At 40.2% G+C, this 19,507-nt stretch overlaps 1 protein-coding gene across 4 annotated transcripts in view; it reads right to left on the bottom strand.

Moving 5' to 3' along the window:
• Positions 1–6,043: 6,043 nt before the first annotated feature.
• Positions 6,044–19,507, bottom strand: part of LOC132383490 (transcription factor AP-2-beta-like) — a 120,526-nt gene continuing 107,062 nt past the window's right edge. For all 4 annotated transcript variants that reach the window (XM_059954489.1, XM_059954492.1, XM_059954491.1 and 1 more), the window contains one exon: positions 6,044–7,216. In XM_059954489.1, the coding sequence (XP_059810472.1) occupies positions 6,925–7,216 (292 nt within the window). In that variant the 3' untranslated portion in view covers positions 6,044–6,924. The remainder of the gene's footprint in view (positions 7,217–19,507) is intronic.

Genomic DNA, 19,507 nt, shown 5'->3' with positions numbered 1-19,507 from the left:
TTGTCCGCCCTGTTCATTGATTCTATTATGGTTATAGGATTTATTGAGTATGCCCACAAAAAAATGAATCTCAGAGTTGTACATGGTAACATATATGTAGTTTGATATTAAACGTACTTTGAACTTTGAAAAGATAATGGAAAATGATTGAGCATTTTGTGATCAGCGGCTGTAGTTTCTGATCCTAAAACACATTCGGGTTTTGAACGTCACTCTGTGTGATACCATTCTTGGCTGGGTTACCTTGGGCAACCATGGGAGGAAGAGGAAACAATAAATTTGAAAACCTATTAAGTTACCAAAGTGTGGTGTTAGTAGACTGAACAAAGGCATTTTCAGGATGCAGTTTGGCAGCCAAGAATGGTGCGCTTATAGGAAGTTTACATATTGGGGATTTGGAGGGAGGGAAGGGAAAACCTCTCAAATATTCCAATAAAGTCAAATGGAAAAGTGAATTCTTTCTTATGCAATGCAGGAATCTTGCAACTACATTGTTTTGGATCTACGGAGAATTTGCCCAGCAATCTGGATGGAAGCGTAAGCTCCAAAACATGTAGCAGAGTCGTTTTATTCAGTGTCTGGCTCTATATCAAAGTTTAATGGAATGATCCGAGGAAGAGGTGAGCCACTACACTGGTCTGATTGTATGCACATTCCTGCAAAGACTTTTAAAGATATTGTATCTAGAAAAAATCAAGTGGAGGTAAATCATACTAACATCCAGAAAAATGACATACCATTGTCTATACGGAATGTTTATACAGAACATCTGATTTCAGAGAATGTATATATACAGTATATCTCCTACATTCCAAAGACTTAGGGTAAGGTTTAGTACGTTGTGACAGCAACACTTACAGGCTGCACCCATCACAACCCTTGCTGATATGATTTGACGCAAATATATATTTCACTGTGCGTTTCAACGTACTGTTTGTGTATCAAATAGAGCTCGTCTTTAATCTTTAACAGCAAGCCCCTTGTGGATGGGTGTCTTTCTTATTATCCCCGTTTGATTGTTAATTTTTTCTGTTCCTTAATTTTCAAATAAGGTTATTTGAATGTAAGGAATAAGACAGAATGGTTGTCTCAGAGTTGATCATTTTTAAGACTTTTATTCTATAAAACATTTGTAGAGGGAATAAGTTTCTCTTTTTTCAATTTAGCTTACTACTCCAAGTATAAAACAGTGCATTTGAATGCAATTACTATCTTAGAATATCATTCCATGCACTAACCTAGGACACCACTTAATTTAAAGCAGTCTGATTCCATTGGGAGAAAACCTTGGATTCAAAAGCAAATTATTTGCATCAGGACATTACCAAGAATGTGCCCACATGGCTCTGCTGGTGTTGCTTGATTCCTGTAATGTGACTTTATTTTTTTCACTGTTGATGCTTCTATAGTTGTGCTCCCTCCCAGATCATCATGATTGTAAAATACATTTTCTCTGTGGGACTTTGACTCTGTCTCCATGAATTAACCTACAGATGAAGACTTCTTCCTATCTTAACTAAGGTTTAAAACCATTCAGAAGTCAACCTGCTCAATGCTTGCAATTGTTCTTTCTCATTTATTTTAAACTGCAGTTTAACCTTAACCCAATCACCACCATTTCTGTTCAGTTAAGTTAAAATGTAGCCCCCGCTCAAAAAGAATTAGCTGAAATCGGCCTTAAGGTAGATAAGTCAGGTAATAAAGTTATGGAAATTCTGTCTTGAAATCATTAAATTTCTCTGTTGTAAAAACACAAAATGCTGGCAGAACTCAGCAGGCCAGACTGAGTTCTGCCAGCATTTTGTGTTTTTATTTATTTCCAGCATCTGCAGATTCACTCGTGTTGCCTTTAAATTCCTCTGTTGGTTGGTTTTTATGACCAAGATGTTAATTTGTTCAGAATAACTGAGATAAAAATGCTGTTACCCAGCAGAAAAGGCAATCTGAGATGAGAAGTTATTGTACAATAATAAGTTGTGGTAAAACTTCCAAACTAAATTGTTGATATTTTTCAAGTGATATTTTGTTCCTAACTCTGATGAAATCAAAAAAATCGCAATCTTTTTGTTTTTTCTCAGTGTGGATCACCCTGCTGCATATGGCCAGCATTTACTCTTCTTATTATAAATTTGCCATTTCTCTGTTCTTCTTGCTCCAATCTGAACACGGCTGTACTATTTTCACAAAATTTTGCTTAATTTCTAGACCATTATTATGCTTACTTGCGACTGTGTACAGTTTAGAACAAGACGGAGATGGTGGGCTGATTCCTTCCCTAAGTTCATCTGAAGCACGGACTGATTTGAAATATTGTGATTGTTTTTATTACTATTGCTACACCAAGCACATATCCCTCTGTTCCCTGACAAAGTTTAATTGTTTCAATTCCCTCCTGAGGCATAAGTGACTGCCTGGATCTACCTATCACTTGCTAGCACTTTCCCCACCCCATCCCCTCATTTTTTATACTGGCTGTCTGCCCTTTACTTTTTCTATCCAAATGGAGGGTCTTGACCCAAAGCATCAGCTATCTATTTTCCTTTACAGATGCCGCCCGATCCACTGGGTTTCTGCAGCAGTTTCTGTTTTGCTCCAATTCCCTGTTGTGATTTATTTGGGGAATGTGCTTACAGCTGTATTTCATGACTCCAGAAAGCAGTGAATCGTACCGTACCTTTGTCCAGAAACAATTAAACTAAAACAACTTCCGCACGTGTCAATGGATCCAAAGCTCCACTCACCAAAGCAGGTTGGCTGGTCATTTACAGCTTTGGTCATATCTGAGAACTGCCACCCACAACTTGATAGCTTCATTCCCCTACAGACTTGCTGTGTCACAACCATGATTAATCAATGTGGAATGTCCAGCAGAAATGAAAGGTAGTAATTCAGAAAGGCCGATTCTTACTTTTTGTTTAATTGTTCAATGACCATTTCACCTGTTACTGCCACATTCCATTACACCAGGTATTCACTTCCCTTGGATTATAATTGTTTTGTATTTGATGAAACTGTTAAAGAATTTATAATTTTGATGCACATAGTTGAGAATAGTTAACTAACTTTCAATCCTGCACTCAGAGTTTTGCCTTTAAAGGAGGCTAAGTTAATATTACAGCTAATCTCTGTTGTATCACCATCACACCGTTGGTCTTGGCTTCTTCAAACGTAATGCTGAAGAAGCATTCCATCCAATACTAATTCTTCAGTCTCACTTTCATCAGCATATCATTTTCACAGGCATTCACATCAGAGTTGATAAGCTATTGCTCCAGGGGTCAGAGTTGTCTAATGGGTAAGGGAGGGAAAGAGCACAGAGAATTACTAGCTGAAAAATGCCCTTATTTCCTTTCTGGGCCACAAGTTTACCTCAACCATGAACAGTGTAGGATTGATCGTTACAAAAGTGGGCTGTTTCATCTTGCATATAGCAGCAGTCTTGTTTCTGTGAGCATGCAGTTTCTCTAACCATACAGTATGTTCTAATTAGACAATCGGACATAAAGGAACCAGTTGTAATTTAATCTGTGAGGCCTTGTCATGTGTAAATTGGTTGCTGCAGTTCTCTACTATACATCAGTGGCTGCACTTCAAGAGCATTTCTGATGGCCTGAGGTTCTGAAGGACATTATGATCAATCCAAGTTATTTCCTCATTCCTCTCTTAGTTTTAACCACTTCCCATCCATGCCTTTAAGCATTTTCTGGCATCTAGATCAGAGAAACCACAACCGATTGTTTAGCTTTTCACACCTAACAACCAGAAACAGCTGTAGAAAATTCCCCTTATGTCTTCTCTATTTAACATTACAAGCTTTCCTTCTGCAAAGCCATGTCATGAGCTACTAAAGCACCGATCGGCATTTTGGCAGAGACGCCCACCCCTATTTCTTCTAGGTACTTCACTTCTAGCCACAATCTACAGTCAGTAAGAATGATGCTTGCAGCAACTTCCTTAAAATTATCCCCAGCCCATAATTACAATTTTACAGTTTAAATATTTCTAAATGAGAATGAGAGATATATACAAATTTAAGATTTCGTCCCTACTGCCCTTCTCCATTTTGAGGGCAAAGGATATGCATGCAGTTTCAAGAAACATTTCAGACCATCACAATATATTATCTGGTGTCAGTTGTATAAGTAGTGTGACTTGCCCATAGGAGCCAGCTGAGTGTAATTAAGAATCTTGGTCTGAGAGAGGTCAGGAGATTATAGGCCAGTGAGCCTGACATCAATAGTGGGAAATTGATTGGAAGGTATTCTATGGGACCGGATATATGAGTATTTGGATAGACAGGGACTGATTAAGGAGAGTTAGCATGGCTTTGTATGTAGGAGGATGGGTCTAATCAATCTTGTAGAGTCTTTTGAGGAAGTTACCAGGAATGTTGATGAAGGCAAGGCAGTGGATGTTATCTACAGGGACTTTAGCAAGGAATTTGACAAGATCCCGCATTGGTGAGGCCTAATTTGGAGTAGTTTGTGCAGTTCTGGTCACCTACCTACAAGGAAGGTATAAAGAAGGTTGAAAGAGTAGAGGGAAAATTTACAAGGATGTTGGTCTGGAGGGATTGAGTTATATGGAAAGATTGAATAGGTTAGGACTTTATTCCTTGGAATATAGAAGACTGAGAGGTGATGTGATAGAGGTATACACAATTATGAGGCGTATAGATAGGGTAAATGCAAGCGGACTTTTTCCACTGAGATTGGGTGGGAATACAACTAAATGTCATGGATTAAGGGTAAGGGGAAGATGAGGGGAAACTTCTTCACTCAGAGGATCAACGTGGAACGAGAGGTGCATGTGAGCTCAATTTCAACATCTAAGAGAAGTTTGAATCGGGGTGTGGAGGGCTATGGGCTCAGTGCAGGTCGATGGGAGTAGACAGGTTAAATGCTTGGCGTAGGCTCGATGGGCCAAAGGGCCTGTTTCTGTGCTGTACTTTTCTATGAGTCTATGACTCTAGGAGAGGATTCTGAGATTGATTTATCTATCCTGAGAATGGATATCTGAGATCGGTTTACCTATCCCGATAGTGGATTCAGAGGGTTTTGTGGAGTCCACAGACCCTTTATTTATCAGTATTGGTCCATGGCATAAAAATGGCTCGGAACTCATGGATTAGATGCTGGTTTTACCATCATATCATTTGCTCAAACACATAGGTCAGTTTTTAAAGCATGTACTTGTACCTTAAGGCAGCCCTCGACTGATTGTTCCTAATGGACACCACTATAAAGTTACAATGTGATCTACAAGGGCTGGACTTTCCCAGATGGGTCAGCCAATGATGCAATGGCAAGGTGAAACAGCACAGTCGTATGGGGATAATTATCCGATTGACGTAATTAAACAATCTGTTTCTCAGGTGCTTTGATAGTGGGTTAAAAAGGAATATCGCCGGAGGAATGATTGGTAAAAGTGGAAGTTGCACAGGGAAAGAACGTAACAGGATGTTTGTTTACAAATGGGTGGTCTCATGTCCTGTCTGGTTTACAGCCCGCTGCTTCTGTTCGGCAAAATAATTTGACCCACATTTTTGCTATCAACACCATTGTTCTTTAATTTATGGGGAATCGGTAGAGAACCATGTTACACTGTCCTGGTATTCCATATGAAACTGTGGTTTATGTGCCCTTCAGCTGCAAATGTTACAGGTGATGGACTGATCCTACCATAAGATACCGTGACACATCTTGTAACTTTGGACAGTTCATAACTGACAGCAGTTACTTATCTCCATTTCTACATGATCAATTGTGGTCAACTGTAGAGACACCTTTAGGAGAACTGGCAAATACCTACTGGTGACAAAGACAGGATCTCTGGATGTGCTCTTCTGCAGAAAGTCACACTGACTGAGCTGACCAACCAACAATGAAGAGTTTCTGCTGCATTGTTCTGTGTTTAATTGATAAGTTAGCATGCCAGACTCTTAAAAATGCATGCGGCAAGTCCCCTCAACTGATGGGAAATTCAAGACCTTTCTTTTCCAAAACGTAGTGTTATTCAATCAAACCGAGCATCTAAGTTTCAGCACTGTTTAAATTATTTTCCTTTATTAACAAGACAGATTGTGAGGAAATTCAAAACACAAAAATGGGTTTGATTTAAGTTTTTTTTTGTTTGCAGGGTGTATGGGGTGGAAGAGAATAGGTTACAAAATCTTACAAAGTCCTGATAACCAAGTTTTCATTACATGAAAGAAACATATAATAGAATTGTTCTGTATAGCAGCACAATTTATTCAACAATTTATGAAACACTCTAGACAAACAAATTAAGAGATTTATAACCTCGTACCTCACACGCCACCGTTTCAAAATATGGTTCAGGAACACATTCACAAATATTCCTCTGTGCATCACTTCCACAAGAAAATACAATGACCTTTACACAGATACTGCCAATCTGACCTTATCCTGTCCCTGAAACCTCAAGTTTAAAAAATCTAAAAGCAAAGTCTTCATCTCCTATCACTCACAGCAGAAAAACCAGGTCAGCAGATAAATAGCTTGCACGGGTCTATTTAAAGTTCCCATTTAATTACACATAAATAAATATACACATGTGGAACACTATTTGCTTGCTCTGCCGAGGCTGTTGCTCCAAGCTTGTGCTTTATTAATCTCTTGCCATATTAATGTTCCCAAATTCTGGATCAATTGTCCCAAGATAGTTCAATGTGCGTGCCATTGATTGAGACAAGCCTGGGTTCAGGCCTTATTCGATCTCGATAAAACCAGGCTAACTCTTTACTCCTTTCTTGCCTCAATTAGAAAGTTGTCACTGCACAGCCACCTCAACACAATCCTCCTGATGATTATTTTATTTGTCCTTTGTTATTAATTGCACGTTGAATGACTGTTTAATCTCTTTGATAATTAGAACAGTTTGGTCCGTGCCATCTGTCCCCAGTTATTTTCGATGTTTGGCCTCTTTGTCTGTGCTTTTAGTCCCAGATTCCCCCGAGGGATGGCTGTTGGATGAGCTCAGGAAGATCTTATCCAGCCCCTTTATAGCCTCCACCAGGTAATTCTGGAAGGCAGTTAATGCAGCGATGATGGCAGGACTGCCAAAGCCATGTGTGATCAGGCTGAAGTGAGTCAAGCAGCTCTGGACTCCGGCTTCAAGGATTGCTGAGGGACGGCTGTTTCCGAGTGGAGATCGGTCCTGGGCTAATAAATCTGTGAACTCTTTACAGATCTGCCTAGAATAGGAAGAAAATGGAAACAGTAAATTTTAGCTGTCAGTCATTTTTTTGAATGAGCAGATTCTGCAATTGTAAGAACCTTCAAGCATTTTGAATAATTCCTTAGGCTATTTTAAATAATTTATATACAGTGTATGACTATATATTAGTACCCATACAACCACATTTTGCTCTACAACGTTACCTTACAGGATGAGCCTGGACTAATGATTCCTAGACATGAATTCAAATTGTACCACAGCAGCCCGGGAATCTGAATTCAAGACATCAAATAAGTTTATTTTAAAGCTCCAGACCCGATGAAGGGTCTCAGCCCAAAATATCGACTGTTCATTCCTTCCCCTGGATGCTGCCTGACCCGCTGAGCTCCTCCAGCATTTTGTGTGTGTTGTCTGATATGAAGCTGTTGTATTAGTAATGGTGACCTTGAGACTACTGAGGGAAAAAATGTCTGATTTATTGATATTCCTCGAGGAGAATTTGTCAGCCTTATCCAGTCCAGCCTTGATGTGCCTCTAGGCCCATGCCACCATTGAGGTAAACCTTAATCAACAGCAATCAGTGAGTTCATTGTCCATCAACAACAAATTAGCACCAGAGTGGACTTTTCTTTCACCAATGGACCCAGTGAGACCAAACATCCTCTTCTCAAACTTTCATGGTATGCGAAATCCTGGCACATTGAGCTGGGAGAAAAAAAATCAAATTATGTGGCTTTGTTTCCACATCTGCGTCCCTAAGAAGCTCACAGTTCCCAGAATTGAAAGAAATTTGCAACTGTCGATAAAATTGAGATATATCGCATCCCTTGCCATTTTCCACGAAATACCACTGACGATCTCTGCCAGATACAACAGCCAACAGCTTTATAGGCCTCTCTTTATGTCTAGGGTTACTCGGAAGGATTCAAGACTGCACAGTTGCTGTTTCTCACAATTGTGATCACATCGATAACAGACACAGGTATTCAGGCCTAGGTCATAATGTATTTCTCCCAACACTTTAATCCATTAGTAGTTCCAACTGCGCACAATCCAGCCCATTTTAAAAAGTTGATTTCAGAAGTCTTAGCCGTCAATTAAACAGACATTTGTTAAAAGCACAACAGTTGACTTATGGCTATGATATATACATCAACTCAGTGACACCTTGGTCATGAACCACAGGAATTACTTTGACATTCATTTATAAAGCCTATAAGATTTAACAGAAATAAAGAAAATCATTTAAAGCTGCAGACGATGCAAAAATTGGGTGGTGTTGTTAGAAAGGTGATCGGTCCGGTAATTTGGTCATTTCAGCTAAGAAATTGCGGAGAGAATCTATTCCAAATGAGTGAGGTAAGGTGGGACATGTATGGTGGTACCATAGTGAGTGTTGAGGAACAAGGGAATATTGTAGAAGTTCAAAAAGACCCTGAAGGTGGCAGCATAGGTAGATAGGATCTGAAAAAGCTATACAGGATGCTTGTTTTCATTATATGGGGCACAGAATATAAGTGCAGGGAGGTCTTGGCAAGGCCATAGCTGGAATATTGAATACATTTCTGGTCACAACATCACAGCAAGGATATAACTGCAGACTGAAGGTGGAAAGGAAATTTCACGAGGATGCTGCCTTGGATGAAAAGTTCAAGAACAGTTGCTGTCCCTCTTGAATGAAAGGGATAACTACACTCAACTTCACTTGTCCCATCATTGAAATGTTCCCACAACTAATGATCTCATTTTCAAAGACTTTTTATCTCACTATCTCATGTTCTCGTTAATTACCGCTATTTATTTATACAGTTGCACAGTTTGCTGTCTCCTGCACTCTGGTTGATCTTTCATTGATCCTGTTATAGTTAGTATTTTATAGATTTTCTGAGTATGCCCAAAGGAAAATGAATCTCAGGGCTGTATAGGGTAACATATACAGTATGTACTTCAATAGTAAATTTACTTTGAACCTTTGAACTTTGAGGATTGGATAGGATAGATTTGCTTTCCTTGGAGTGGAGGAGGCTGGGGAAGAACCTGATAAGGATATACAAAACGCTTAGACTGAGTTTAGAGTAACTCTTTATCCCTTAAATGATTTTAAAATCAGAGAGCTTAGGTATAAAGTGAGGATAAAAGCATACAGGGGATCAGAAGAAGAATTTCTTTCTCTCAAAGGCTAAGTGAAGTCTGGGCAAACTGGCTGGGAAGATGGTGAAGGAAGGGGCTTTTACTGTATTTACTGTATTTAACAAGCACTTTAATCTGCACTGCATAGTAAGATATGGAGCAAGAGCTGGTAAATGAGATAGGTACTTGATAGTAAACATTGACATAGTGGGTCAAAATGCCTATTATTGTGGCTGTATGACTTTACATTAAATGACTGTACTAAGTTTCTTAATTGTTCTTTTGCTTTTCGGATTTTTAATTTCCAAGGAAATTGAAATGAGCCACCAGCCTTATGAGGTCCTATTTATTATTTCTGTAACACCTTTCTTTCTAAAATTCCAGTAATAGTTCTGATGATATTGTGCCTAGTTAAAAGAAAATATTGATATAAGAAATACTGAGCTAGAAAAAGTAATTTGTCAGATTTGCCTGCGTTTGCAGTTACTGCACTGGCAATCGAAGGCGGCTGGCTGCAAAGAGAAGAGCCACCAGGACTGTCACAGAGGCTGCCGAGCGAGCCTCCAGATGGCTGTGGATCAAGAGGTGTGACCTGTGGACCATTGCTAGTGGGTTACAAGCCAGGGCCTGATCAACCCTGGCTGGATCACCTGGGTGAGAGTGTCTGATGTTGAAAGACCCGAAACATCCAGTGACCCCAGGTTACGTCACTGCTGATGTGTCTGAGTGCAGCTTGAGATGTATCTCAGCATCCCAGTAGATCCCTGCAGAAAGACTTTCCATTCGGATAACTACCCTGGAGCTGATTGTGCTGTGGAAGAAGAACTCTGTCAGCAGCTTACAATATAAAAAAAAAGTCCTTTATTCCAAGGATGGAAATCACAATTTAATTGCAATTTTCCTTTACAGCATCAATCTACTTGGACAAGCAAGTCTTAAGTCTGACTGGGTAGCCAAAACTAGACATGGGTCTAGATCGCGGCAGCAAGCAAACAATAGTAGCTTCAGCTCATCGAGGAAACAGATCAGAGGGGGATGGGTTGGGTTGCTCCAGCAGGCAGCCGAGCAAGGCCCCAGGCCTGGAAACAGCTGCCAGCTTGGTGCCCCGAAGGTGCTGTGTGCACTTGTGTCACACGGAAAAATAATGAAAAATTGCGGGAAGCAAATCAAAACAAGCAGAAGAAAATGCCCAGAATGAAGTACGGGCAAGCTTCGCATGGATCTGAACAGAAGCTGTGCTTTGCTTGTAAAGTACAGAGATGATCTGAACAACCTCATCTTTAAATGAGTCTTATCCTGCTCACAATACCCATAGGATCTGGAAGCAAAATGTGAAATAATTATAGGCTACATACTATAACAGATACAAATGTCTGGCTGTGAGTTACCAAGCAGTGATTCAATTAAGAAGTCCTGATGTCACCATAAACCACGAGAGTAACGTGGCTCATGAACCTCTGAAGATTCAATGGCTACATTATAATTAACACCAAACAATTGAAATACAATATAAAATTATTTCCAATTTGACCTTTGCAGGTACTGCCGTGGTCTCACTAAGCATAGGGTACAGGCAGACTGACATTGATTAGGAAGTGATGAAGGTGGGAAAAACTGAAGATTTGAAAGCTGCAGAGGTACATGATGCTGCACTGTTTGACTGCACAGCAGCAGATTGTCAGGGATATAGAGCATACTAAAATACAGACCATGAGGTATTAATGGACGATGGTTTACTACACTTTGCAGAGTTGCTCACTGACCTCACATGAGGGTCATGGGTAATATGAGATCCAAATCTGCCCATAAATCAAAAATAAAGGCTAGAAACCGGAAATCTACAACAGGTCATCAATGACTTGTTCTGAAAGTCCTGCTCTTCTCTCTACAGATACCATCTGACCTTTACATATTTCTAGTGTTCTCTGTTTTCACTTTAGATGATAGCATCTGCAGGTTTTGTTTCTGCTTCTTGACTGCAGCCTACAACTTTCAGGCCTCTATTCGTACTGGGACAGATGGTCATAGGCATACACTGGAGTCATTTAGAAACAGTTCTCCTGAGTGACGGCCCCTACTTACAAATTCAGAGTGTCCTGACTGGCTGCACCACTGCCTGGTATGGGGACTATACTTCACTCAATGGCAGGACTCTGCCGAGAGTGGTGCAGATATGAACTTTCACTATTCAGGGCATTTACAGAGACAGGTGTGTAAAAAGGGCCCAAAGGATCATTGGGACCTGAGTCCAGATTTGGGAACAGCTTCTTTCCAACTGTGATAAGACTGCTGAATGGATCCTGTCCTGGATCTGGGCCGTACCTTCCAAATATCTGGACCTGACTTGCAGTACCTTACTTTCCCTTTTCTATTTTCTAATTATGATTTATAATTTTATATTTTTATCATATTTACTTTGATTTGTACTCCAGGGAGCATGAAGCGCAGAATCAAATATCGCCGTGATAATTGTACGCTCTAGTATCAATTGTTTGGTGACAGTAAAGTCACCCCAACAACAAACTGTTCCATTTGCTACCATCTGGGAAACAGTACCGCAGCTTTAAAACCAGGCCCTGGGACAGCTTCTTCCACCAGGCCATCAGACTGATTAATTCACACTGATATAATTGTATTTCTTTGCTATATTGACTGTTCTATTGTACATACTATTTATTACAAATTACTATAATTGCTCATTGCATATTTAGATGGAGGCGTAACGTAAAGATTTTTACACCTCATGTATGTGAAGGATGTAAGAAATAAAGTCAATTCAATTCGTGCCTTCCACTTTAGAGTCCAGATGATCAGAATCTGAGAACTCAGCAGGAATTGAATCATCTTATTATTCTTCATTTGTATTCCTTGTTGCAGCAAGAGAACTGAAGTAACTAATACACCATATGCAAATATACTTTAAGCATGCAAAGTTTAATTGTTAAGTAAACAAAACCTTAGGCCAGTCAGCTAGTTAATTAGTGTTGGGTCAGTAATTCAGAAAACCAATACAAAACAGAGGTGAGGATTTATAAATGGCCATCTCTATCTGTTTTATCCTCTCTCTGCAGATCTCTCTAATATCAAAACCAAAAATCTAAATATGATTTTGATTTAAAAAAAACAAAGTTTCTTGACTTTTTACAAAAGTATTTGGAAAGAATATCATCCACAAAGTTATGCCATTTAATATTTGCACTGACAAAGTAAATATTTCTTTGAACAATGATGATTCATGATTTCAACTGAAGCTCAAGTGGTGTCCTCACTAATGTCACACTCTGAATTAAAAATGAAGCTGTTGAAATTCATTCTCTAACAACATTCAGAAGAAAAAAAGAAAACCGACTGCTGAATGAGGGAAGGCACACTTCCACCTGCACCAAGAAAATCATATTAATGTTTGGAAATTCTCCGCATGGGAATCATGGGGATTCCAGACGCAGATGCAGTTGGTTAACTCTGTTCGGATTATAGGCAGAGGCTGAAGTCCAAGCATTAAACCTGGAACTCTAAAGCACAAAACACTACTCATAAAGTTAACCTTGAGCATGAAATTGAGAAATATGGAATTTTAAAAATGTTTATAAAGCAGCAGAAATCTTAAGTCCACAGCCTTATAGCCTGAGCAAGTTAACTAATGGCTGCTTCATGCACTGAGAGGTTTCCATTTTACTATTTTTTTGTTGGTATCTACGGACTTAACAATTAAATCTGGTTCTTTCATATATTATATAACACTGCATACCATTTATTGCTTAATGCAAATTAGTTTAAGTGTTGCTTTACCATAAACCAGGTAGAGAAGAGTGTCCTGGTCATTCAGAATATTGAGCTTCCACATAGGAGAGATGAGGGGTAGATAGAAACTCCCCAGAAGTCCGTGCAAAGTCAGTGCATTGAAATAAATTCAGAGGCAGTACAATGCAGAAACCTGATTATCCAGTACATTTAACAATACTGAGTGGGAAGAATTTGTAGCTGCTTTTGCTTCATTTATTTATTGTTATTTTTCTTTCTAAGATCTTTACAATTTTCAGCAGATCAATCATTCTCTTATCTCAGATCAGTGAGTGATCAATCTACTGGAAATTATAAAGTTGTCGGAAGGAAAATAACACTTGGGAAGTCACTTGTGATTCCCACTTCCAGCCAGTCTTTCTGAATCCAACTCAATCACATGGATAGTTAACATGTCAGATGGAGTCTAAATGCTCTTGGCTCCATCAAAACCAGCAGTGGATCCCTAGGCTAAATTGCAGTACTCACCATTGCCTGGAGTGGCAGCTTCATTTTCAACGGTTGCATTAAACAACTAGAAAGATTCACAGGGGAAAACATCACACTCCAGTGAAACCCTAATATTGTCATTTCTTGCCTACTGCCTCTTACTAGCAGAGCTGTCAAATTGATGGTGACAGTAACAGGGATTCAACGCAATACCCACTGTATGAAATATTACAAAGGTTATTCTTCCAAGAAAATTTAATGATATCACAGTGTTAAGCCCTATGGGTTCAAAGTTGTTGGCAGGTGTGCAAATTCCAGTTTAAACAAAATATACCCTGATGGCAATACTCGAAAAACATTACATCATGACCTATTAATTAACACCAGACAGGGAAATTTGCCAGTTATTTCCCCATAAGCACATGCACATCAGATACTGCACTGATGGATCCACAGGACAAAACATTGCTAACCTAGAGCTAATCCTGTAGGCAAATAAAAACATACCAGGGGCTAAATGCAAAAGCCCCTGGAAGTTCACAAGGGAATTCACGGTGTGTAATATACCTTTGCTCCTTTGCTCATTCAGTGCATTGCAGGCAGCACGCCAATATTCAATTCAGTGCTGCCCCTCAGCAACATCTTCCGGAAACACAGGAACATGAGCACTGATGACATCCGCCTTACCACTCGATTGTCTCTAAATCACCTGCCGTACACCCTTCCTGAAATAGTGAAAGACCTGACGGGGTCACTCCCAAACCGACTACTTCATCCTTCCTGGGAACCTTCTGAGTCTGAACCAAACTCTGGACAACCTTGACATTATACTTAATCCCCAATGACGCTTAGAGCACACAGTTTCTGAGTCTCACAGGCAATTATTTCCACCTATTACATAGAATCACAGAGCAATCTTTTTGGCTGCCCATTGATTTCAATGTTGACTGAGGCCTGGGCAAGGTTGTATGGAAGACTAGCAGTTGCCCATGCTGCAAGTCTCCCCTCTCCATGCCACCAATGTTGTTCAAGGGAAGAGCACTAGGTCGATACAGCTTGGCACCGATATGTGGTTAAGTGCCTTGCTCAAGGACATAACACGCTGCCTGAGCTGAGGCTCAAACTAGCGCCCTACAGATCACTAGACCAATGCCTTAGCCACTTGGCCACGCACCAACACATAGAGCAGTACAGCAAGGAAGCAGGCCCTTCGGCCCAACACATCCATGCTGGCCACAGTGCCCACCAAGTTAGAATATTTTGCCCACGTCTGGTCCATATCCCTCTAAACCCCACCTGTCAATGCATTTTTCCATAAATGCTTTAAATGTTGTTATCGCACCTCAACCGCTTTTTATGGCAGCTCGTTCCACTTATGCATCATCCTTTGCATGAAGAAATTGCCACTCGTCCCTTTTAAAGTTTTCACCTCTCACCATAAGCCTATGGCCCCTAGATTCTAGTTTCCCTTCCCTGGGAAAAAGACTGAGTGCATTCACACTGTCTATACCCCTCATGATTTTATACACCTCTACATTATAAGGTCACCCCTCAGACTCCTACTATCCAAGGATTAAAATCCTACCCTGCTCCACCTTATAACTCAGGCCCTCAAGTCTCAGCAGAATTCCCATAGATTTTCTCTATACTGTTTTCAATTTAATGCTTTTTTTTCTAGGATGGCCAAAAACTGTACATAATACTCCAAGTGCAGTCTTACCAATGTCGTGTACAATGGCAGCATAACATCTGAACTCCTATATGCAGTGTATTTAATAGTTCAGTAATACTTGAGTAATATTGTAAATATATTGTTTGATCAAGCATTCTTTGTTGTTTATATAATTCATTACATGGTGGTGGTCTCGAGAGACCATGGATCTGCGCCTGGAGATTCCAGGGTGCAGGCCTGGGCAGGGTTGTATGGGAGACCGGCAGTTCCCCAAGCTGCAGGCCTTCCCCTCTCCACGCCACTGATGTTGTCCAAGGGCAAGGCACTAGGACCCATGCAGCTTGGCACCGGTGACGTCGCAGAGCAATGTGTTGTTAAGTGCCTTGCTCAAGGACACAAACGCGCTGCCTCAGCTGAGGCTTGAACCAGTGACCTTCAGGTTACTAGTCTGATGCCTTGCCCACTAGGCCACGCGCCAACACAATTCATTATGACTTATAGGTAAAAGTATGTAAATGGCATACATCATTACTTCACCTCAACAAAGATGAGTGCCTCATGAAAGTAAAGTGAAATAGCGTGTTTTCCTGAGGCCCCATGTGCCACCTAGGCACTAAGGGTTCAGATGTATGTTTTCCTAGGCTCCCATGTTTTTCTTTCAATTAATTTCTGAAGTTACAAAACATAACAGTGGTGACGAGTAAGTTTTAAAACAAACCCAAGACAACTACTAACCTGTTGAAGCACAACAAAGGGAAAGAGATAGTTGAGATAAAAAAGAGCAGAAAACAGATGAAATTCATGGGTTCATAAACAATGAGTACTGGATCATAATAATAAATAAATAAAGCAGAAAGGGCTGGCGACATCAGAGAGATAGATGTGTTCAATTGCACAACAATGACTGATGTATACTGAACAAATTGTGCAGTATTTTGAAGCAAATGAAAAACCAATGAGAAACGAGAGCCAGTCTTGCTGAGTGACTCTGGTGAAAAAGAGTACAGTTTGCTTAGATGTTTAACTGCTCTAACAAAACAAGCTAAAATGAGCTTTGTTCTTATCATGAAAGTAATTCAAGAACATTTAGAACTGAAACCTTTGTTAATCACAGAACACTTTAGGTTTCATAAGTGGAATCAAAAGAAAGTGGAGTCCATTTCAGCTTGTGGCTGAATTGAAGAAATTGTCTGAGCATTGTCAAGTTCAGTGATGGAATTAATGATGCACTGAAAGATCATTTCATTTGTAGAATCTTACAAGAAAACATTCAAAAACAGCTCCTAACTGAAGCACAATTCAGATTTAAAACAGCAGAGAAATCAATGTATCAATGAAAACTGGAGACAGAAACACAATTGAGTTGCAGTCAGGAATGAAAGTGAATGTTTACAAAATTGCAATGTCTAAACAGAACAAATTGTGTTAGGGTTGCTACAGGGGCTCACAAACATCAAGCCAATGCAGGATTAAAGGTGAAATTTGCAGAAAATGCAACAAAGTAGGACATATATAAATAAATGGGCTACAGAGACAAGAGCAAAAGATAAAATATCAAATTGTAGTTTCAAAAAGAGCACAAATCTGCACACTGTTGATGAAAAACCTGATAATGATGAGAGCAATACAGGGCTGAGCAGCCTTGAGATTTACGATGTGAAAACTGACAAGAGACAAGCAATATGGCTTTATACCAGAAGTAAAAGGCAAATTAAAATGGAATTTGACATTGGTTTGTCTATTTCAGTCGTTTTACAAAGAGAACTTGAATGGCATTTCAAAAATACTGAACTGAAGCCTGCAGATATCCAACTACGAACACCACATTAAGCATGTATTTGTAAAAAAAAACAGGAGGTCCAGCATTGTGGCACCATGATTGGCTGGGACAACTACAACTTGATTAGTGATCCATCCACCATTTGCATGCCACAACCCCTGAAACAGAGTCAACTGAAGGTGAATTAAGATGAGCACTGGATGATGCCACAGTAATGTTCAAGGATGGTATTGGAAAACTCAAGCATATCAAGGGTAAAATAGTATTAAATCAAAATGCCACCGCCCAACTTTTAAAAAGTCTGTCCAGTTCCTTATACCATCTGGGATAAAGCAGCCAATGACCAAGATTAAATGGAGACTGAAGGAATTCTTCCCAATGTTGAGTGGAGCCATGAACAATGCCAATGGTCCCAGTAGCCAAGAGGACTGGTTCTGTCAGGATCTGTGATGATTTTAAGGTCACCATCAACCCAGTACTGCAAGTAGATCAATATCCTCTGCCTTGGATAGAGGATATCCTTATTAACCTTTCTGGGGGGGAGGAACACTTCAGATAAGTACACTTAGCCAAGGCTTAGCTACAGATGGAGATGGAAGATGGGTCTGAAGTGTTTCTCATCATACACACTCACAAAGAGCTTTATCACTATAATCGGCCCATGTTTGGAGTGGCATCTGCACCTGCGCTCTGACAGAAAGCTAAGGACCAACAGCTGCCAGGCTGCCCAGGCACTCAGTGTTATCTGGAAGACATTGTTATCAGTAAGGATGTCAAGAAACATCTCCAAAATCTCAAGACAGTGTTAAAAAGATTAGAAGAGTAAGGGCTCAGAACACAATGCAACAAATGTAAATTTTTTTAAACCAAGCATCACTCCCTGTGGTCACACCATTGAAGCACAACGTTTACACAAGTGTGCTGAGAAAATTCAAGCAGTGGTGGATGCCCCAAGGCCAAAGGACAAGTCACAGTTGCAGTCCTTCTGTGGATTTGGTTGTCACTACAACAGATTCCTGCTAAACCTGGCCACTGTGCTCCACCCCTTGAACTCATTACTACAGATCAGGATGAAATGGCCATGGACAAAGCAGTGTGAGGTGGCTTTCAAATAGGTAAAGGAAATGGTGACGTCAGACAATGTACTCATATGTAATGATTCACATCATGTAATGAAGCTTGCTTACGATGCCTTGCCTTATGGTACAGGTACAAGTCATTTCACATGTTATGAGTGATGGAAGTGAATGCCCCATAGGCTTTACATCACATTTCCTTACTGCAGCAGAAAAATAATTATGCTCATATTGATAGAGGGGCTTTGATTTGGGGTGTAAATAATTTTGACCAGTACTTGTATGGGAGAGAGTTCACACTCATTACAGATCACCAATCACTCCTGTCCATTTTCAGTCCATAGAAGGGTGTTCCACCAATAGCAGCCGCACAAGTGCAAAGTTGGGCTCAGTTTCTTGGAGGACATAATTACAAGGTTGAATTTAAGTGGACAATTAATCACAGAAATGCTGATGGATTGTCCTGTTCACCATTGGAAAAAGAAATAACTGGAAATTTACACTCCTCGACATATTTTTGCTAATGCAAGTTGAAAGTCTCCCTATTACAGCAGAAATTATCCAAAGGGAAACGAGAAAAGGTCTACATGCCATAACAAATGGCTGGACTGCGCAGCAGAATTTTCTGTTCCGATATTTTTACCAGCACCAAGATGAACTTTCCCTTGACAATGGTTGCCTTATATGGGACTGAAAATTGTTATACCACCCAAGCTGAGAACTAAAATGTTGGAGGAGCTACAATCCTGTCATCTAGGCATGGTCAAAATGAAGGTGTTGACTCGAAGCTTTGCCTGGTGGCCTGGTATAGATCAGCAAACTGAGCAGCTTGCCATGCACACTTCATGATGCCAACACATCCCCTGGGAATGGCTTGCATCACCTTGGCAGAGGTATCATGTGGAGTTTACCCGACCACTCATGGGCATAAATTTCTTGGTAGTAGTGGATGCAGCTACAACGTGGCATTTCATCGGAAACTTTGGCAAACTTCTATAGATGCGTGGTGGAAAGTGTGCTGACTGGCTGCATTCTGGCCTGGTATGGGAACACCAATGTCTTTGAGTGGAAAATCCTACAAAAGGTAGTAAATTCAGCCCAGTACATCACTGCTAAAGCCCTCCCAACTACTGAGAACATCGACATGAAACATTGCCATAGAAAAGCAGCATTCATCATCGAAGATCCTGACCACCCAGGCTATGCTCTTTTCTTGCTGCTGCCATCAGGTAGAAGGTACAAGAGCCTCAAGACTCGCACTACTAGGTTCAAGAACAGTTACTACCTCTCAACCATCGGGTTCTTGAACAAAAAGGAATAGCTACACTCATTTAAGGACTCTGTTATATTGCTATTTCATGCTCGTTATCTATTGCTATTTACTTATATCTCCATTTGGACAGTTTGTTTACAGCTTAC

This window comes from Hypanus sabinus, chromosome 30 (genome assembly GCF_030144855.1).
Source record: "Hypanus sabinus isolate sHypSab1 chromosome 30, sHypSab1.hap1, whole genome shotgun sequence".
Classification (NCBI taxonomy): Eukaryota; Metazoa; Chordata; class Chondrichthyes; order Myliobatiformes; family Dasyatidae; genus Hypanus; species Hypanus sabinus.
The sequence above is the reverse complement of the archived record's forward strand: the minus strand, read 5'-3'. Positions and strand labels throughout refer to the sequence as shown.